At 46.8% G+C, this 22,514-nt stretch overlaps 1 protein-coding gene across 2 annotated transcripts in view; it reads right to left on the minus strand.

Moving 5' to 3' along the window:
- Window positions 1-912: 912 nt before the first annotated feature.
- The window catches only part of LOC115463664 (zinc finger protein 678-like), a 109,868-nt gene continuing 88,266 nt past the window's right edge, over window positions 913-22,514 (minus strand). Inside the window, exon 8 of one of the 2 annotated variants that reach the window (XM_030194371.1) lies at window positions 913-2,913. In XM_030194371.1, coding sequence (XP_030050231.1) covers window positions 1,022-2,913 — 1,892 coding nt within the window. In that variant the 3' untranslated portion in view covers window positions 913-1,021. Of the gene's footprint in view, window positions 2,917-22,514 lie in introns of both variants that reach the window. The other variant, XM_030194370.1, reaches the window with a different exon arrangement.

Genomic DNA, 22,514 nt, shown 5'->3' on the forward strand with positions numbered 1-22,514 from the left:
AGGCAGATTAATTATTGGTCTGTAATTTTCGGAAAGGCTATTATGTTCAGTTTTGGAGGCCGTATCTTGCTAAGGATGTAAAAAGAATTGAAGCGGTGCAAAGAAAAGCTACGAGGATGGTATGGGATTTGCGTTACAAGACGTATGAGGAGAGACTTGCGGACCTGAACATGTATACCCTGGAGGAAAGGAGGAACAGGGGTGGTATGATACAGACGTTCAAATATTTGAAAGGTATTAATCCGCAAACGAACCTTTTCCGGAGATGGGAAGGCGGTAGAACGAGAGGGCATGAAATGAGATTGAAGGGGGGCAGACTCAAGAAGAATGTCAGGAAGTATTTTTTCACGGAGAGGGTGGTGGATGCTTGGAATGCCCTCCCGCGGGAGGTGGTGGAGATGAAAACGGTAACGGAATTCAAACATGCGTGGGATAAACATAAAGGAATCCTGTGCAGAAGAAAGGGATCCTCAGGAGCTTAGCCTAGAATGGGTGGCAGAGCTGGTGGTTGGGAGGTGGGGCTAGTGTGGGCAGACATATACGGTCTGTGCTGGGGCTGGTGGTTGGGAGGCGGGACTAGTGCTGGGCAGACTTATACGGTCTGTGCCGGGGCTGGTGGTTGGGCGGCAGGGATAGTGCAGGGCAGACTTATACGGTCTGTGCCAGAGCTGGTGGTGGGTGGCAGGGATAGTGCTGGGCAGACTTATACGGTCTGTGCCGGAGCTGGTGGTTGGGAGGTGGGGTTGGTGGTTGGGAGGCGGGGATAGGGCTGGCCAGACTTATACGGTCTGTGCACTGAAGAGGACAGTAAAAATAAAAAAAGTAGCACATATGAATTTATCTTCTTGGGCAGACTGGATAGACCGTGCAGGTCTTTTTCTGCCGTCATCTACTATGTTACTATGTTACTTGCATCTTCCTTTCGAAACAGAAGCAGTCTTCCTGTTATTAGCCAAGGTGGTATCAAATCTGGCTACCTGATCTATTGATTTTTCAGTTTACCATGTCATGTGCAGGGATGTTAATTGTCCAAGGTAGTGTGAGTTTCTTTATGAATTCTAAGATGATTTTTTCGATTGAAGCTTGTATCACATTCAGAACATTTATATGGTTTCTCTCCGGTATGGATCCTTTGATGAATTCTGAGATCATTTTTTCGACTGAAGCTTTTATGGCATTCAGAACACGTATATGGTTTCTCTCCTGTGTGGATTATTTCATGAATTCTGAGGTCTTTTTTTCGACGGAAGCTTTTATTGCATTCAGAACATATATATGGTTTCTCTTCGATGTGGACTACTCTATGCTGTCGTAGATCACATTTGGAGCGGAAAGATTTATCACATTCAGAACATGAAAAAGGTTTTTCTACAGTGTGGATTAATTTATGAAGTGTGAGGTAACTTTTTCGATTGAAGTTTTTATCACACATGAGACATTTATATAGTTTCTCTCCAGTGTGGATTCGTTCATGAACTTTAAGATAATTCATTCGTTTGAAGCTTTTATCACATGTAGGACATTTATATAGTTTCTCTCCAATGTGGATTTGCTCATGAAGTGTGAGGTAATATTTTCGTTTGAACCATTCATCGCATCCAGGACATTTATAATGTTTCTCTCCATTGTGGATTTTTTCATGAATTCTGAGATTATTTTTTTGATTGAACCTTTTGTCACATTCAAAGCATTTATATGGTTTCTCTCCTGTGTGAATTCTTTCATGACTTTTGAGGTTATGTTTTTGCCTGAACCTTTTATCACATTCAGAACACTGATATGGTTTCTCTCCTGTGTGGATTCTTTCATGAATTTTCAGATGGGATTTTTGATTAAACATTTTATCACATTCAGAACACTTATATGGTTTCTCTCCCGTGTGGACCCTTTCATGAATTTTGAGACGGTCTTTTTGATTAAACATTTTATCACATTTAGAACATTTATAAGGTTTCTCCCCAGTGTGAATTCTTTTATGAACTCTGAGGTTATTTTTTTCAATGAACCTTTTATTACACTCAGAACATTTATATGGTTTCTCTCCAGTGTGTATCTTTTCATGACTTTTGAGGGTACTTCTTAAATTGAATCTTTTACCACACTCAGAACATAGGTATGGTTTCTCTCCAGTGTGGATTCTTTCATGATATCTGAGATTATTTTTGTGTCTAAACCTTTTATCACACTCAGGACATTTATATGGTTTTTCTCCAGTGTGGACTATTTCATGCTTTCTTAGATCAGATTTACAGTAGAAACATTTATCACATTCAGAACATGCAAAAGGTTTTTCCCCAGTGTGGATTCTTTCATGAATTCTAAGCGTATTTTTTTGAGTGAAGCTTTTATCACATTCTGAACATTTAAATAGCTTTGCCCTCTTTAGGTTCATTTCAGGCACTCGTTTCTTTCTAGTGCTGATTAATTCATGTCTTCGTGGTTCAAATATGTGACTGAATCTTTTTTCACGTACAGAACATTTTGATGTTTTTTCTCCTTTGTGAACTTTCTGATGAATTGTGAGCTGTGGTTTATAAGTAAAGCATTTTTCACATTCAGTACACTGGAATGGCTTGTCTCGTCTGTGAATTTCTTTTTGTCCTTTCAGGTTTGACCTCCCAGTGACCCTTTCATTGCATGCAGTGTTCTGAAACAGTCTCTCTCCATTGTGTCTCTGATTTTGTGCACGATTTGAGAAGTGGTTCGAATTTTTCTCTTCTTCAGTACATGCACTGGGTCTCTCTCCTTTGGGGCCTTTTTCTTTCATTCTGGGTAGTGCTACTTTACTAATACCTCCCATACAATCATCTAAAGGAGTTGGGCTGTTTCTGGAAGAGTCTTTATGTTTCCATTTCTTCCTCTGTTGCTCATTGCTCATTTTCATTCTCTTACTCTTGTTCCCAAATCTATCATCTGCTGGATAAAAATGAGAATATGTACATAAATTATACAGCTATCGAGTTACATATGTATTTATTTTGAGAGAGAGAGAGACACACAAATGTCCCTGTTCTGCCTCCACTGCTATATACATGTTTATATTCAGTAGCTACAGCTAATGTCACATATTTCCTATTTTGGTCTTGTAACCTTTAACCCCTATCAATTAAATGTTGCATGTGACCTCCTGTCTCCCCAGGACCTATCTTAATTATACCCCATCAAAAACAAGGAGAACAAGATCCTTGTGAGCAACAAACAGCAGAAAAAAGTGAGGTCCAAGACAAGAAAACCAAGAAGTTCAAAGGATGCCATGATAACTTCTATTTATTCTGAAGTCACAATAAAAAGTCATCTAACAAAGTCTGACCTTGAACTGAAGAAGCATGACTCAATGCGTTCATGTTTCAGCATAAATGCCTGCATCGGGAGTCCACAAAGCTAGAGTGCTGTAAATCACAATTCATGAATAAAAACATAGTAAGCAATTCCAAACAGACCAAAGATGCGTAGTACTAAAGTAGTTCCTGCTGCGGCTGGAATGATACACATCTTTGGTCCATTTACATAAGTATTGCCACACTGGGACAGACCAAAGGTCCATCAAGCCCAACATCATGTTTCCAACAGTGGCCAATCCAGGTCACAAATATCTGGCAAGATCCCCCCCAAAAGTACAAAACATTTTATGCTGTTTATCCCAGAAATAGCAGTGGATTTCCCCCAAGTCAATTTAATAATGGTCTATGGACTTTTCCTTTAGGAAGCCACCCAGACCTGTTTTAAACCCCGCTAAGCTAACTGCCTTTACCACATTCTCTGGCAACGAATTCCAGACTTTAATTACACATTGAGTGAAGAAAACTTTTCTCTGATTTGTATTAAATTTACTCCTTTGTAGCTTCATCGCATTCCCCCTAGTCCTAGTATTTTTGGAAAGAGTAAACAGACGCTTCACGTCTACCCGTTCCACTCCACTCATTATTTTATAGACCTCTATCATATCTCCCCTCAGGCATCTTTTCTCCAAGCTGAAGAACCCTAGCCACTTCAGCCTTTCCTCATAGGGAAGTCGTCCCATCCCCTTTATTGTTTTCGTCACCCTTCTCTGCCCCTTTTCTAATTTCACTATATCTTTTTTGAGATGCGGTGACCAGAATTGAACACAATATTCGAGGTGCAGTTGTACTATGGACCGATGTCCTCACTTTTGTTTTCCATTCCTTTCCTAATAATACCTAACATTCTACTTGCTTTCTTAGCTGTTGCAGCACACTGAGCAGAGGGTTTCAACGTATCATCAACAATGACGCTGGGATCCCTTTTCTTGGTCAGTGAGTCCTAATGTAGAACCTTGCATTACGTAGCTATAATTCGGGTTCCTCTTTCCCACATGCATCACATTGAACTTGCTCCCAATATCTGGAATTGCCAGGTACTTGTAAACTGGATTGGCCACTGCTGGAAACAGGATGCTGGGCTTGATGGACCTTCAGTCTGTGCCAGAATGGCAACACATGTACTTATATACTTATGGCTACTATGTGCCAAAACAGCACTACTGTGCGATGCACTGAGGGTAGCGTAAATTGTTCAGAAACAATTATTCAGTGCTGAAGGTGCCTCAATAATCAGGCTTGATTATATCACTCAAGACAGGGTAAACCTAGATCTCCCTGTGACCAGGTATCATAGAGGTAGTCCAAACAATTTTGATTTCTTCCACTTGCAAACCAGAAGGGCCGAGTTGCAACTGCCAGCAATACCTGCCCTCAAACTCTCCCACAGTTCTCCACTTAGTCATGGTTCTGCTCAGATTAAAGACAGAATCCTCAAGACGGGGATTATAAAGAGAAATTAAAAATTTGGAATATGTTATGATGTTAAATTGAAGTGACAAGAAGATTCTGGAGGAACTGGGAATTCAAAAGTATAAGAATAGGGGAAAGGGTGGGTTAGCATTATAAAGTGACGGCTTCATATAAGGAAGCATATGGTAGGAGGGGACAGGGAAGAAGGAGGGGAGGGAAGAGGGAGATTTGGGAAGGGGGGGTAAGCTGGGAGGGGGGGGGAGCCGACAATGGAGAGCGGTAATACAGAGGGTTAAGCACGTGAATGAAGTCATTGGATATGCAAGGTGTACCATAAAATATATTGTACTCAGGCACATAAAGCAGCTAATGTATGTTTAAATCTGTTTATTAACATAGAATTCAAACGATACAGACAGAAAATTGTGATAATAAACTGGTGTAACTAACATCTGTCAATTCTTCACCTGTCTTTAATTGATTTTTACCCCCCTTTTTATTCTCTATGTACCCCATCCCTCCCCCTCCCTCTACCCCATCCCTCTTACAAATCAATCTCGTCGCAATGACAGCCAGGCTGTATTATCCCATATGCTAAATCAACATTCCTCAATAGATTTTAGGCATTGATATCCTCTTTTTCTCTCTTTGGTACCCCTACTTTATATTCCAATAGTACTATGGGAGACAAGAATACTGCCCGTTATGTCAAGCACTGTCCATTTAAACCTTAGTCAATATATCAACCACCAGTACATATATATTGTAAGTCATTCCCAAAGTATCCCCCCTCCCCATATCTAAAAGTGCCACTAAATTCCCCCCAACTGATACTATAATACAGTCCAACACAACCTTCTTCAGAACCCAAGAACCTCCAAACATCCCATTGATCCCTTCCCTCCCCTCGTCCATCTATCCCCTCCCCCCTTAGAAAGTTCTACCTCCCCCACCCCCTTTATTCCCTCTATCAGGATATCAGAACTACATGTGTGTACTGTTTACCACTAAACTACGATTTCTATGATTGAGGGATTGTATATAAGGTTCCCGTATTGCCCAGAACTCCTTGGTCCGTCTTAACGATCCTCAGCTATCCCTCGCTTCCCAGAGGACCAACATGTGTAAACTATTGCGCCATTGCCAATAGGATGGAGCTTCAGGTGATAGCCAATGTTGCATAATACAATGTTTCCCTATTATACAAGCTTTATATATAAATTTACGTTCCCACTGTCCAAGAGCCGACCTGAGTCCTCTATAGCCCAATAAGCAATCTACTGGTGACATATGAATTTGCTTGTTCAGCAGATACGTACAATAATTCTGTATATGTCTCCAGAATCATTCCACCCCCCCCCCCCCCCACACACACACACATTCCCATAGCATATGGAATAGAGACGGGTCGGTATGGTCGCATTTAGGGCATTTACATTCCGGTATCATCCCTGCATAGAATGCCTGTTTGGGGGAAAAATATGCCCTTGTAATTATTCTATACTGGGTCTCTCTATGTCGTACACTAAGTACATGATCTTTAATTGCTCTTATATTTGTTAAGATCACTGCTGCACTAATTGACATTCCCAAGTCCCGCGTCCATCTCTGCACCACCTCAACATATTGTTTAGGCGGCATCACCTTAGTGAGTTCCCTGTATATTCCTGAGACTGTTACCCGTTGGAATCCCGGGGGCAGAAAAAACTGCTCCAACATCTGATACACTCCCCTTGTGCAGCCTATCGCTGTCAGTCTGGTTGTATACACCTTCACCTGTAGATAGGAGTACCAATCAATATGAGGTTCCCCCACTATCCTCCCTATGTCCTCACTTGATCTCATCTCTCCTGTATCATGATATAAATCTGCCACGACTACTACCCCAGATTTGGCCCAAAGATCATATCTGCCTAATGTGAGTCCCGGTTCAAATTCCGCATTCCCTATTAGGGGAAGCATATCAGTATATCCGGGATTGCCCCCCAACAATTTCACCAAATATTGCCAAGTTCGTCTCATGGGTTCTAATAAAACATGCCTCCGCCATTGTGGAGGGATTTTCTTATTAGCTGCATGTAGCAAATAGTATGGATGATATGGTCTGAACAGAATTCGTTCCAGCTGCCATGGCGTGTACTCATCCGATGCTAATATCCAATCTGCCATGTGTCTCATCAAACAAGCCCAACTGTACCCTCTAAGATCTGGCACTCCCAGTCCTCCCAATCTCAGGCCTCCCATCAGCTTCTCCAGTGCAATTTTTGGCTTCCTCCCTCCCCAACAAAAGTGGGAAAGTATCTTTCGTAGACATCTCAAATCAGTATTTTGTATGTACAGCGGCAATTGTCGCAGCACATACAGCCACCGAGGGAAGATAACCATGCTGTATAGGCTGATTCTACCACTCAGCGTTAACGGTAAATTTTGCCATTGAGCCAGTATGTGCTTTGTATGTTGTATCAGTCTATCTACGTTCTCCCGGTATAATTTACGGGGTTCTGCGGTTAATATGATTCCTAAATATTTAAGTTTCCCCATAGTCCACCGTAGTGGAAACTCCCCGTCCACCTCTCCAGGATCTTTACATTAGTTGGCATACTTTCTGATTTTAACATATTCAGTAGGAATCCTGAAAAGGATCCATATTCTTTGACTCTCTCCAGCAGTACTGGTAGTGCTTCTCTAGGTTAAGTTATATGCACTAAGAGATCATCAGCAAAGGCAGAAATTTAGAATTCCCGATCTCCCATGCGAACTCCTGTGATCTCTGCGTCTATCAGAATCGTCCGGATCAGGGGGTCTAACGTTAAGGCAAAAAGCAGAGGAGATAGTGGGCATCCCTGCCGCGTTCCCCTATGAATTCTTAGCGCTGATGTATGATCTCCATTAATAAACAGCCTAGCTGATGGTGTGTTATATAACGTGGCTATGGCTTGCACAAACTGTCCATCAAACCCATACACTCCCAATGTACTAAACCCCCAATCCACTCTGTCGAACGCCTTTTCGGCGTCAAAACCTATAACCAGTGAGTCTATCTTCTCTGTATTTGCCCATTCTATCGAAGCTAGTATCTGCCTTATGTTCTTGACTACTTGCCTCCCTTTAATGAATCCTCCCTGTGGTGTTGCAATCAAGTCTGGCAGTATCCTTGCCAACCTGTTAGCATAGATCCCTGCAAATAATTTCGCTTCATAATTGATTAGGGAGATCGGTCTATAAGATTTCGGTCTACTTGGGTCCTTCCCAGGTTTTGGGAACACCACTATGTCTGCCGCCCTCAACATTTCTGGGAGTCCTTCCTGTTCCACCGCCCTATGAAATGAAAGCATGAGTGGTTGTGCTATTTCTGACTCAAGTAATTTATAAAATTCAGCCCGGTATCCATCAGGTCCTGGGGCTTTATGGAGGGCACTTTGTTTAATTGCTCTAGTGAGTTCATCTATTTCAATGGGTTTGTTAATCCTCACCTTTTGATCTTCTGTTATTTGGGGCATGTTGATATTGCATAAATACATGGCTGGATCTAAGAAATCATCGGTATCTGGATTATATAATTTAGTATAATAAGATAAAAATATCTGTCTAATTTCCTCGTCCGAATGGACCACTTTCCCGGAGGAGTGTTGCAACACAAGAATTTTCTGTGGTCCTTTTTTCCTACGAATTAGTCCCGCTAAGAATTTTCCCTGTGTATTGCCAAATTTATATAGCTGATATTGATAGTATGTAGCAGATTTCATTGGTCTTTGATGTATTAATGTATTCAGTTGCGCCTGTGTAGCAATCAGTTGTTCTCTGATCTTTATATCTATATAGCCGTCCTAGCTGAATTAGTTGCTTCCCCAATCAAAGTATTTCTTTTTCTCTACTTTTTTTCTTATGACTGCTATAGGAAATTATTGAGCCCCTAAGCACTGCCTTGGCGGCCTCCCAATATAATATCGTGTTCGAGGAATGTTCCTCATTATGTACCTTATAGTCTTCCCATTGCTCTCTAATATATGGAAGGAAATCCCTGTCATAATATAAGTCTAAGGGGAACATCCATTTACGTGTTTGGCTATGTGATCCTGTGGTGTAATATGTAACATATATTGGTGCATGATCAGAAATAATTGTGGGATCCATGCTCACCTCCTATACGTCCGTAACTCCGTCCTCATCTATCAATATATAATCGATCCGAGATTATGTTTGGTGTGCTCGGGAGTAATGGGTAAAATCTCTGGTATCAGGATTTAATATACGCCAGATATCTAACACTGCCAGCGTGTCACAGAGAAGTGGAATCCCCTTCGTGGGATCCCCCCGTCTCTCCTAAGCTCCCAGTTCTGTCCATCCCTGGCTCCGCCACTGTATTAAAATCTCCTCCTATAATGGTCCGAGCGTGCGGATCTTGCAATTTGACCCGTTGAATATTGACTAATAACTTCCCAAAAAATGTTTTATTATATACATTTGGGGCATAGACATTAGTTATTATCATCCTAATTCCATTAATCTTCACCCTAGCTATGATGTATCTGCCCTCAGGATCGCAATACACATGTTCTTGTTCCACCTGCAGCGATTTATGAAAGAGTATTACCACCCCCGCTTTTTTCCCCACTGCTGCCGCCTCTATCAATGTACCAACCCACCAGGACTTTAGCTTTAAATGTTCCTGTGATGTAAGGTGGGTTTCTTGCAACATAGCAATTGACACTCCTTTCTTTTTCAACGCCCCTAAGATTTTCTCTTAATAGGTGAGCCAATTCCTCCCACATTCCATGAATAAAATGTGAATCCCTTCAGGTTATCCCTCTAGCCAAAATTTCTACTGGCAAGCATTCACATCGATATAATGCGGGTCGCTGTCCCAACTGCAGCCGACCCGTGCATACATCCCATCCACCACCAAGCATTGGTCTTATGATATTCACACAACTATAGTATCTAAACATCATGTTTTAGCAAGTAACGTCTCCTCTTATCTTGTTAACCCTATAGCCCACCTGTCCTTCTCCCTCTCCCTTCCCCCCCTCCCCCCTACCCCTCCCTCTGTACCATATCCCAACCATCCTTCCCGTTAGAGGTTCACTTCACGTCACCATCATCCCCCCCCCCCCCTCATGGTTCTACCTCTTCTATGATCCCCTATGGAGATCCTCGGCTCATTAATCCTCAGTCCCAATTTAAAAGTCAATTTGCAGTTTGTAATGTCCCATACTCTGCAGAGGCACTGTCTTAGTACAAATTCCATCAGAACCCTGCTTCTGTGTGAATGTATAAACAGTCAGATTTCTCATGTAGCGTCTCTACTGCTCTCACCCGGCTGGGACACTTGTAAAGTCTGCACATACTCCTTAGCTGCCGCCACCTGCTCAAAAAACTTGGTAACACCATTCTCACTGATTTTGATTTTGGCAGGGTAGAGCAGCGCAAATCTTATCTTTTTCTGGTAGAGTTCCGTGCACAACGGTGAAAATGCCTTCCGCAATTGTTGCACGTGTTGTGAGTAATCCTGAAAGCATAATATCTTTTTACCTTGGTATTGAAGATGGCGTCCTTTCCGTAATTCGGCCAATATTTGTTGTTTATGGCGAAAATTCAGACTTTTGAAGATTACTACTCGTGGTCTAGTCCCAGTGTTCCGTTGTGGGCCGATTCTATGTGCCCTCTCCACATTAAAGGTGGTTAGACTACTTTCGAGCTGGAGCTCCCTTGGTATCCACTCCTCCAGGAAGCGTGGCACATCTTTATCCAGTATACCTTCCAGTAGCCCCACCAGCCTCAGATTATTCCGGCGACTGCGGTTTTCGAGGTCATCAATGTGAGCTTCTAATTCTTTCACTCTCCGTTCCAGTGCAGTATGATCCGTCCGAAGCGTCGCCATCTGATCTTCCAGGTCAGATGTATGCTGTTGGCCTGCATCCAGCTCCAGGCTTACCGAATCTAATCTTTCATGTGCTTCCTCCGTTCTATCATAAATTTGTTGTAATTTACTGTCTAGAGCCGCTTCTATTTCAGCAGTGATTTTGGCGACCCATGCTGCTCCCGCCATTGATTCTCCTGGACTACTCGGCTCCGCCATTTTGTGCCCCGGCGGTTTCAATTTCTCTCGGTCCTTTCGAACCGTTTTTGTCGCCATCCTCACAGACTGGGAGTTCGGATTTCAGCAAGATCCTCTGGAGATGTATATACTATCTCCCCTGATTTCCCTGTATCTCTGGAGGTGTTATTAGATCCGTTTGCTTAGGTTTTGAGGGAATGAGTGTGGAGCTTAGCTTTTTAGCATCTGCCACGCAGCATGACGACACGTGACCCCCCAAGCAGCTAATGTATAAGAAGAAGGGGAGCCATAGGCTGAGATGGCTTCTCTCATATATAAAAACAATTTTTTCATCCAAAGATAATGTGAGCTTATACTATGTAAGATGATTAAAATAATTACTTGGAATGTGGGCGGCATACACTCCCCTAGCAAAAGATCAAAAATCTTGCAACATCTACAAAGATTAAGAGCAGACATTGCATTATTGCAAGAAACCCATCTATCAGAGGAAGAGCATACAAAGTTGGTTAAATGGTGGGTAGGGGATTGAATAGCTTCCTCGGCGGTGGGCAACAAAGGGGGAGTAGCCATCCTTATCAGAAAGGGGGTGGTATCCCAAATTCATAATCTGCATAAAGACACAGGGGGCCGCTTTGTTTTTTGTATGGCTACTATTGCTAGAAAACAAATAATATTGGGTAGTGTATATGCCCCAAACACACTGGACCTCAAATTTTACAAACAAGTAACTGTGACCATCGCCAAAATGGAGGCACTCCCGGTGATGATAGGTGGGGACTTCAATATGCCATGGGACTCACAAATTGATAAATCTCATCCACCACTGATGCGAGGGGACTCTAGTACTAGAGGGCTGCCAGACAGATGTTTGGCGTACACTACATCCAACAGAAAGGGAATACACTCACCAATCTAGGGCCCACCAAACCCACTCCAGGATTGATTATTTGTTAATCTCACGCAAGATTTTTACGTATGTAAATGAAGTGGAAATAGGTCCCTGCGTGATCTCAGATCATGCCACAGTTTGGATGACCTGGCAAGCTGGGGGCGATAATTCCCAAAGAGGGGGAGGGTGGACATTTCCTAGCTATCTTTATAAGAATGGGAAATTTAGGGAATATCTAATAGCTAAATGGGAAGAGTATAGACATTTCAATGAAGGATCAGTACTGGAAGCACCGACATATTGGGAAGCAGCAAAGGCGGTCCTCTGAGGGGAGGTTATCAGCTATGTCAGTAACTACAAAAAACAACATGATAGAGAATTATTGAGGTTGGAGAAACAACTAACGTGCTTGAAAAAACAATATGGGCACAACCCGACACCAAGGGGGCACAGAGAACTAATCTCGATTCAGACGGAGGTAAATTCAATATTGCACGCGAGGGCAGTAAAGTCCCAAACTTATTACCGATTTTAACTTTATAAGCATGGTAATAAGAGTGGTAAATTCTTGGCTAAATTGATAGCTCCACAATCTAATTCAAGATACATAGCCGCTATTAAAGGCAAGGACGGAAAGCTATTAAATAAGGACAAAGAAATAAGCAGTACTGCCCAGGAATACTACCAACAACTATATAGTGCTGGGGAAAGTCAGGGCTTACAGAATAATTTTTACTTGCAGAATATTGACACCCCATTGCTGAGACAGAGTTGCAACACTTGAACGAACCCATAAGTTGTGATGAAGTCACTTGGGCAATTGCCCAAAGTAAATTGGGGAAAGCGCCGGGGCCTGACGGATTAAAAACCGAATTTTACAAATTGATGGGGGACCACATTGTTCCCATATTAGCTGAGGTGTTTAATGAATGGGTGGCAAAGGGGAAGCTTCCGGACAATCTTAATTTAGCCCAGATAATAGTGCTGCCAAAGCCGAAGCGTGATGGGCAGCTCATATCCTCCTACAGACCCATTTCTCTATTAAACTACGAGGTAAAATTGCTTGCTAAAATATTAGCTAAGAGATTAGGGAAAGTATTACCAAGCCTGGTTCATGAAGCACAGGTGGGGTTTGTGCAGGGACGCTCAGTAACTAAGAACTTGCAAAGTATTCTGTTGTCTTTAGAACAAGCGTTATTGGTCAGCTTTGATGCCGAAAAGGAGTGGCCTTTTTTATTTTCAGTTTTGGATAATTATGGATTCTCTGGTTGGTTTGTACAAGCAATTAAAGCATTATATACCTTGCCTAGAGCAAGGGTCCTGGTAAATGGAATGTGGTCTGCGAGCTTTGAGATCTCTAGGGGGACCCGACAGGGATGTCCACTCTCCCCATTACTCTTTGCATTATATCTAGACCCTTTGATTCGAGACAATCTCAGCTAGATCCATCAGGGGAGTAGAGGTTGGAACGATGGAATTTAAAATTGCAGCGTTTGCCGACGACTTGCTAGTGACTCTTACTAATCCAAGAACGTCACTTGAAGATCTTATAGAAGTAATCAAGGAATTCGGGGATTACTCAGGAATCAAATTAAATTTAGATAAGTCAGAGGCCCTGGCGATCCCATTAAGTACCAGATCCCTTTGGAGAGGTGATTTCCCTCTGAGATGGACAGAGGGTTCATTTAGATATCTGGGAATTCTTCTTGCATCTCAGACGGAGGACATCTATAGACTAAATGTCAATGGGTTGTTAAGTCAAACAGAACAACAGCTGGCAGCGTGGAGGATGTTACCGGTGCCACTGATCGGTCGAGTCTGTCTCATACGAATGGTGATCCTGCCCAGATGGCTATATGTGTTACAAGTTCTACCGCTGAGATTATTACAGAAAGACATCAAGCATTTTTATCAGTGGGGCGGTTCTGTTAGGCAAAGAAAAAAGCTAAGCTTAAGCTACAGTTTTTGCTGGGGGCCTGGCAGCAGGGTGGACTGGGTTTGCCTAATTTACAATGCTATAATTTAGCTACTCTATTATGGCTGGTGAGAGATTGGATTTTCTCCACGAACACACACTCCCCACTAGAGTTAGAAAGAACATACTTCAGTTCTTATAACTTAATCACCTTGCTGCATCTCAATAATACCTCGGTGCCAAAGGCTTTTAAACGTAGTATCCTTCTGATCCCTTTACAAGAGGCATGGAAAACTCTGGGGAAAAAACTGGGGGGTAAACCGAACATGTCAGAATTGCTGACCATAAGAGGGAATCCGATGTTCATACCAGGTTTGGAAAACCTGGTTTTTCAGCAGTGGACAAGAAGAGGTCTCACGTGTCTGAAGACACTATTAGACACGGAAGGGAAAATTAAACCTTTAAGACAACTCATACCTGCTGAAGACGGGGACTGGGGGGATATTTTTGGATATGGCCAGGTAAAACACTATGTCCAAACCTTAGACGAGGAAGTGCTCAAGTTTCAATTGGGGGAAAAAGTCAAGCAATTTTACGATGAAATATCAGATAAGGCTCCCACAATTTCACAACTCCCAAAAAAAACTGTGGACTTTGGTGTCGAGTAGGGAATGGTCTCCGTTCCGTCAAAGATGGAAGGCAGATACAGGGGCAGACTTAGCTAATTGGGACAACAGCCTACATTCGGAGCATCCCCAAACTGATCAGTGGTGCAAATTATAGAGAATGTGCATTTCGGGTGGTACACAGAGCATACTTCACACAGCTCCAGCTCTTTAGAATGGGAGGGATAAACACACCAACTTGTTTGAAATGCAAGCTGGAAGAAAACTCGTTTTACCATGTACAAAGGTGCAGTCTTTTTGGAGAAAGATAGTGGCTTTTTTGACCTCAATCATATCATGTAAAATAGTGGGCACCTCCCTACAATTACTATTGGATAGCCCAGGGGCATTCTGATGCCTTACGGCAGATGAGATATTGCTATGTCGCAAGCTGTGCTTACTGGCAAAAAAATGCATTTTACAATACTGGACGTCGGATAAACCCCCTGAATATTGGCACTGGCGTAACCAGGTACATCTTTTAATGACATGGGAAGCAAGAGACGCAAAAGGTTTTTGCCGTCAAAAAAAAATGTTTTCTTCAAATCTAGGGGCCTATGATAGACACATCTCAGAGAGGCCGGAGTCTAGTACTTAACACGCTCTGATAAGATTATTGGATGCTGGTACACACAAATGGAACAATAAAGCGAATGCTACATACCTGTAGAAGGTATTCTCCGAGGACAGCAGGCTGATTGTTCTCACTGATGGGTGACGTCCACGGCAGCCCCTCCAATCAGAAACTTCACTAGCAAAGGCCTTTGCTAGTCCTCGTGCGCCCATGCGCACCACGCATGCGCGGCCGTCTTCCTGCCCGAACCGGCTCGTGTTCGTCAGTCCCATATGTAGCAAGACAAAGACAAGGGAAGACAACTCCAAAGGGGAGGCGGGCGGGTTTGTGAGAACAATCAGCCTGCTGTCCTCGGAGAATACCTTCTACAGGTATGTAGCATTCGCTTTCTCCGAGGACAAGCAGGCTGCTTGTTCTCACTGATGGGGTATCCCTAGCCCCCAGGCTCACTCAAAACAACAAACATGGTCAATTGGGCCTCGCAACGGCGAGGACATAACTGAGATTGACCTAACAATTTTTCAAACTAACTGAGAGTGTAGCCTAGAACAGAATAAACATGGGCCTAGGGGGGTGGAGTTGGATTCTAAACCCCGAACAGATTCTGAAGCACTAACTGCCCGAACCGACTGTCGCGTCGGGTATCCTGCTGCAGGCAGTAATGAGATGTGAATGTGTGGACAGATGACCACGTCGCAGCTTTGCAAATCTCTTCAATAGTGGCTGACTTCAAGTGGGCTACCGACGCTGCCATGGCTCTAACATTATGAGCCGTGACATGACCCTCAAGAGCCAGCCCAGCCTGGGCAATCTGCTAGCCAATTGGTTATGGTGCGTTTCCCCACAGCCACTCCCCTCCTGTTGGGATCAAAAGAAACAAACAATTGGGCGGACTGTCTGTTGGGCTGTGTCCGCTCCAGATAGAAGGCCAATGCTCTTTTGCAGTCCAATGTGTGCAGCTGACGTTCAGCAGGGCAGGAATGAGGACGGGGAAAGAATGTTGGCAAGACAATTGACTGGTTCAGATGGAACTCCGACACAACCTTTAGCAAGAACTTAGGGTGAGTGCGGAGGACTACTCTGTTATGATGAAATTTGGTGTAAGGGGCCTGGGCTACCAGGGCCTAAAGCTCACTGACTCTACGAGCTGAAGTAACTGCCACCAAGAAAATGACCTTCCAGGTCAAGTACTTCAGATGGCAGGAGTTCAGTGGCTCAAAAGGAGGTTTCATCAACTGGGTGAGAACGACATTGAGATCCCATGACACTGTAGGAGGTTTGACGGGGGGCTTTGACAAAAGCAAACCTCTCATGAAGCGAACAACTAAAGGCTGTCCCGAGATCGGCTTACCTTCCACACGGTAATGGTATGCACTGATTGCGCTAAGGTGAACCCTTACAGAGTTGGTCTTGAGACCAGACTCAGACAAGTGCAGAAGGTATTCAAGCAGGGTCTGTGTAGGACAAGAGCGAGGATCTAGGGCCTTGCTGTCACACCAGACGGCAAACCTCCTCCATAGAAAGAAGTAACTCCTCTTAGTGGAATCTTTCCTGGAAGCAAGCAAGATGCGGGAGACACCCTCTGACAGACCCAAAGAGGCAAAGTCTACGCTCTCAACATCCAGGCCGTGAGAGCCAGAGACTGGAGGTTGGGATGCAGAAGCGCCCCTTCGTCCTGTGTGATGAGGGTTGGAAAACACTGCAATCTCCACGGTTCTTCGGAGGACAACTCCAGAAGAAGAGGGAACCAGATCTGACGCGGCCAAACAGGAGCAATCAGAATCATGGTGCCTCGGTCTTGCTTGAGTTTCAACAAAGTCTTCCCCACCAGAGGTATGGGAGAATAAGCATACAGCAGACCTTTTTCCAGTCCAGGAGGAAGGCATCCGATGCCAGTCTGCCGTGGGCCTGAAGCCTGGAACAGAACTGAGGGACTTTGTGGTTGGCTCGAGATGCAAAGAGATCTACCAAGGGGGTGCCCCACACCTGGAAGATCTGTCGCACTACTCGGGAATTGAGCGACCACTCGTGAGGTTGCATAATCCTGCTCAACCTGTCGGCCAGACTGTTGTTTACGCCTGCCAGATAAGTGGCTTGGAGCACCATGCCGTGATGGCGAGCCCAGAGCCACATGCTGACGGCTTCCTGACACAGGGGGCGAGATCCGGTGCCCCCCTGCTTGTTGATGTAATACATGGCAACCTGGTTGTCTGTCTGAATTTGGATAATTTGGTGGGACAGCTGATCTCTGAAACCCTTTAGAGCGTTCCAGACCGCTCGTAACTCCAGAAGATTGATCTGCAGATCGCGTTCCTGGAGGGACCAGCTTCCCTGGGTGTGAAGCCCGTCGACATGAGCTCCCCACCCCAGGAGAGACGCATCCGTAGTCAGCACTTTTTGTGGCTGAGGAATTTGGAAAGGACGTCCCAGAGTCAAATTGGACCAAATCGTCCACCAATACAGGGAGTTGAGAAAACTCGTGGACAGGTGGATTACGTCTTCTAGATCCCCAGCAGCCTGAAACCACTGGGAAGCTAGGGTCCATTGAGCAGAGCGCATGTGAAGGCGGGCCATGGGAGTCACATGAACTGTGGAGGCCATGTGGCCCAGCAATCTCAACATCTGCCGAGCTGTGATCTGCTGGGACGCTCGCACCCGCGAGATGAGGGACAACAAGTTGTTGGCTCTCGTCTCTGGGAGATAGGCACGAGCCGTCCGAGAATCCAGCAGAGCTCCTATGAATTCGAGTCTCTGTACTGGGAGAAGATGGGACTTTGGATAATTTATCACAAACCCCAGTAGCTCCAGGAGGCGAATAGTCATCTGCATGGACTGTAGAGCTCCTGCCTCGGATGTGTTCTTCACCAGCCAATCGTCGAGATAGGGGAACACATGTACTCCCAGCCTGCGAAGTGCCGCTGCTACTACAGCCAAGCACTTCGTGAACACTCTGGGCGCAGAGGCGAGCCCAAAGGGTAGCACACAGTACTGGAAGTGACGTGTGCCCAGCTGAAATCGCAGATACTGTCTGCGAGCTGGCAGTATCGGGATGTGTGTGTAGGCGTCCTTCAAGTCCAGAGAGCATAGCCAATCATTTTCCTGAATCATGGGGAGAAGGGTGCCCAGGGAAAGCATCCTGAACTTTTCCTTGACCAGATATTTGTTCAGGGCCCTTAGGTCTAGGATGGGACGCATCCCCCCTGTTTTCTTTTCCACAAGGAAGTACCTGGAATAGAATCCCAGCCCTTCTTGCCCGGATGGCACGGGCTCGACCGCATTGGCGCTGAGAAGGGCGGAGAGTTCCTCTGCAAGTACCTGCTTGTGCTGGAAGCTGTAAGACTGAGCTCCTGGTGGGCAATTTGGAGGTTTGGAGGCCAAATTGAGGGTGTATCCTTGCCGGACTATTTGAAGAACCCACTGATCGGAGGTTATGAGAGGCCACCTTTGGTGAAAAACTTTCAACCTCCCCCCGACCGGCAGGTCGCCCGGCACTGACACGTTGATGTCGGCTATGCTCTGCTGGAGCCAGTCAAAAGCTCGCCCCTTGCTTTTGCTGGGGAGCCGAGGGGCCTTGCTGAGGCGCACGCTGCTGACGAGAGCGCGCGCGCTGGGGCTTAGCTTGGGCCGCAGGCTGTCGAGAAGGAGGATTGTACCTACGCTTACCAGAAGAGTAGGGAACAGTCTTCCTTCCCCCATAAAAACGTCTACCTGTGGAGGTAGAAGCTGAAGGCTGCCGGCGGGAGAACTTGTCGAAAGTGGTATCCCGCTGGTGGAGCTGCTCTACCACCTGTTCGACCTTCTGTCCAAAAATATTGTCCACACGGCAAGGTGAGTCCGCAATCCGCTGCTGGATCCTATTCTCCAGGTCGGAGGCACGCAGCCATGAGAGTCTGCGCATCACCACACCTTGAGCAGCGGCCCTGGACGCAACATCAAAGGTATCATATACCCCCTCTGGCCAGGAATTTTCTGCACGCCTTCAGCTGCCTGACCACCTCCTGAAATGGCTTGGCTTGCTCAGGAGGGAGCTTGTCCACCAAGCCCGCCAACTGCCGCACATTGTTCCGCATGTGTATGCTCGTGTAGAGCTGGTAAGACTGAATTTTGGCCACGAGCATAGAGGAATGGTAGGCCTTCCTCCCAAAGGAGTCTAAGGTTCTAGAGTCCTTGCCCGGGGGCGCCGAAGCATGCTCCCTAGAACTCTTAGCCTTCTTTAGGGCCAGATCCACCACACCAGAGTCGTGAGGCAACTGAGTGCGCATCAGCTCTGGGTCCCATGGATCCGGTACTGGGACTCGATCTTCTTGGGAAAGTGGGGATTAGTTAAAGGCTTGGTCCAGTTCGCCAGCAATGTCTTCTTTAGGACATGATGCATGGGTACTGTGGACACTTCCTTAGGTGGAGAAGGATAGTCCAAGAGCTCAAACATTTCAACCCTGGGCTCATCCTCCACGACCACCGGGAAGGGGATGGCCGTAGACATCTCCCGGACAAAGGCCGCAAAAGACAGACTCTCGGGAGGAGAAAGCTGCCTTTCAGGGGAGGGAGTGGGATCAGAAGGAAGGCCATCAGACTCCTCGTCAGAGAAATATCTGATGTCCTCCTCCTCCTCCCACGAGGCCTCACCATCGGTATCAGACACAAGTTCATGAACCTGTGTCTGAAGCTGTGCCCAGCTCGACTCCGTGGAAACACGGCCACGGTGTGAGCGTCGAGAGGTAGACTCCCTCGCCAGCACCGGCGAAGCTCCCTCCGCTGACGTCGTCGGGGAGCCTTCTGGGAGGCGGCCGCAGCCGGTACCGCAAGCGGCACCGATGTCGGAGACCTCACCCCGGGCAAGGGGCCAGCCGGCGCCTCACTCGACGGTACCGGTGGCACAAGCACCCCCGGTACCGGAGGGGAAGGGCGCAACAGCTCTCCCAGGATCTCCGGGAGAACGGCCCGGAGACTCTCGTGCAGAGCGGCTGTGGAGAAAGACATGGAAGCCGATGCAGGCGTCGAGGTCAGAGTCTGTTCCGGGCGTGGAGGCTGTTCCGGGCTGTCCAAGGTGGAGCGCATTGACACCTCCTGAACAGAGGGTGAGCGGTCCTCCCGGTGCCGATGCCTACTGGGTGCCGACTCCCTCGGCGACCCAGAGCTCTCGGTACCGATGCGGGAAGGTGACCGGTGTCGATGCTTGATTTTTTTCAAACGAAGCATGTCACCGAAGCTTCCCGGTACCGACGAGGAGGACGTAGAATCCAGCCGTCTCTTCCTCGGGGCCGAGGCCGAAGAAGGTCGGTCTCGGGGGGGGGGCTGTACCGCAGAAGCCCTCAGGGTAGGGGGAGACCCACCCGAAGGTTCACCGCCACCAGCAGGGGAATGGACAGCCCTCACCTGCACTCCAGTCGAAGCACCACCGTCCGACGACATCAGCAACAGCGGAGGTCCCGGTACCACCGATGCTGACGCAGCCTTCCGATGTCTCGGTACCGACGATGCAGAGGATCGATACCTCGATGCAGTCGATGCTGAGGTCGAAGGTCTTGATGCTGTCGACGTCGATGCACTCGATGCCTCCGGTGCTGTTGTCGACGAAGAGCCCGAGAACCTGTGTCTGAAGCCGTGCCCGGCTCGACTCCGTGGAAACACGGCCACGGTGTGAGCGTCGAGAGGTAGACTCCCTCACCAGCACCGGCGAAGCTCCCTCCACCGACGTCGTCGGGGAGCCTTCCTGGGAGGCGGCCGCAGCCGGTACCGCAAGCGGCACCGATGTCGGAGACCTCACCCCAAGCAAGGGGCCAGCCGGCGCCTCACTCAACGGTACCGGAGGTGCAAGCACCCCCGGTACCGGAGGGGAAGGGCGCAACAGCTCTCCCAGGATCTCTGGGAAAACGGCCCGGAGACTCTCGTGCAGGGCGGCTGTGGAGAAAGACATGGAAGCCGATGCAGGCGTCGAAGTCAGAGTCTGTTCCGGGCTGTCCAAGGTGGAGCGCATCGACACCTCCTGAACAGAGGGTGAGCGGTCCTCCTGGTGCCGATGCCTACTGGGTGCCGACTCCCTCGGCGACCCAGAGCTCTCGGTACCGATGCGGGAAGGAGACCGGTGTCGATGCTTCTTTGACTTTTTCAAACGAAGCATGTCACCGGAACTTCCCGGTACCGACGAGGAGGACGTAGAATCCAACCGTCGCTTCCTCGGGGCCGAGGCCGAAGGAGGTCGGTCTCGGGGGGGCTGTACCGCTGGAGCCCTCAGGGTAGGGGGAGACCCACCCGAAGGCTCACCGCCACCAGCAGGGGAATGGACAGCCCTCACCTGCACTCCAGTCGAAGCACCACCGTCCGACGACATCAGCACTAGTGGAGGTCCCGGAACCACCGACGCAGCCTTCCGATGTCTCGGTACCGACGATGCAGAGGGTCGATGCCTCGATGCAATCGATACAGTCGCCGCCGAGGTCGGAGGTCTTGACGCTGTCGACGTCGATGCACTCGATACTCCCGGTGCTGTTGCCGACGAAGAGCCCGAGAACAACACGTTCCACTGGGCCAATCTCGCTACCTGAGTCCTTTTTTGTAAAAGGGCGCAAAGACTACAGGCCTGCGGGCGGTGCCCAGCCCCCAGACACTGAAGACACGACGCGTGCCTATCAGTGAGCGAGATTACCCGGGCGCACTGGGTGCACTTCTTGAAGCCGCTGGGAGACTTCGATGACATGGGCGGAAAAATCACGCCGGCGAAATCAAAACTCGTAATTGCGGTAAGGCACCAAAGAGAGGGAGAGAAAAAACTCGACCCGAGGCCTCAAAAGGGCCTACCCCGAAAACGAAAGGAAACTTAACGGGGCAAAAACTGGAAATACGGGAAAGGGAAAAAGACCGAAAGGCCTTTCTCCGAAATCCCTTTTTTTTTTTTAAAGTAGCGAAAAGTCAAAAAGACGCGCGAGGGTCAACTTAAGGGGCGCGAACGGCACAAACAAGACCGTACTGAGCGCGGACAAAAGAAGACTGACGAACACGAGCCGGTTCGGGCGGGAAGACGGCCGCGCATGCGCGGTGCGCATGGGCGCGCGAGTACTAGCAAAGGCCTTTGCTAGTGAAGTTTCCGATTGGAGGGGCTGCCATGGACGTCACCCATCAGTGAGAACAATCAGCCTGCTTGTCCTCGGAGAATTACATATATGCTTTTATTGGGACATAAGGGGGGAGAAGGGTGGGGGGAGGCACTGGTAGGGGGATGAGGGGCAAGGAGTAATGATTATAGGGAATGTTCATTTTTGGAAGTATACTTTATAAAGTTCAAATGAACAACGGTTAAATTTCCATATAGCAATAATAAACACCACACAATATGAGGCATAAGTTGAATTAAACATTTTATTGTGATGCTCATTTAACAATAAAACTGTAAACATTTTGGTTATAATGAGAACGATTGGAGGGGAAGGGGGGGGGAGAAATGATAAAAAATTGATGATAGAAGTTAATGATGTATGTATACAAGTATGATGTATCATTTATAATGCCAAATGTTAAACTTAATGGCTATGTTTAAAATGTTGAGTCATCAATAAAAACTGTTGAAAATAAAGACAGAATCCTACAAATTAATGCAGCGGTTGCAAGAGCCCACCTTCACTATCCCTGACAGCAAAGGAACTGAGGGCTGTCTGGAGACGC

Source organism: Microcaecilia unicolor, chromosome 2, assembly GCF_901765095.1.
Source record: "Microcaecilia unicolor chromosome 2, aMicUni1.1, whole genome shotgun sequence".
NCBI lineage: Eukaryota > Metazoa > Chordata > Amphibia > Gymnophiona > Siphonopidae > Microcaecilia > Microcaecilia unicolor.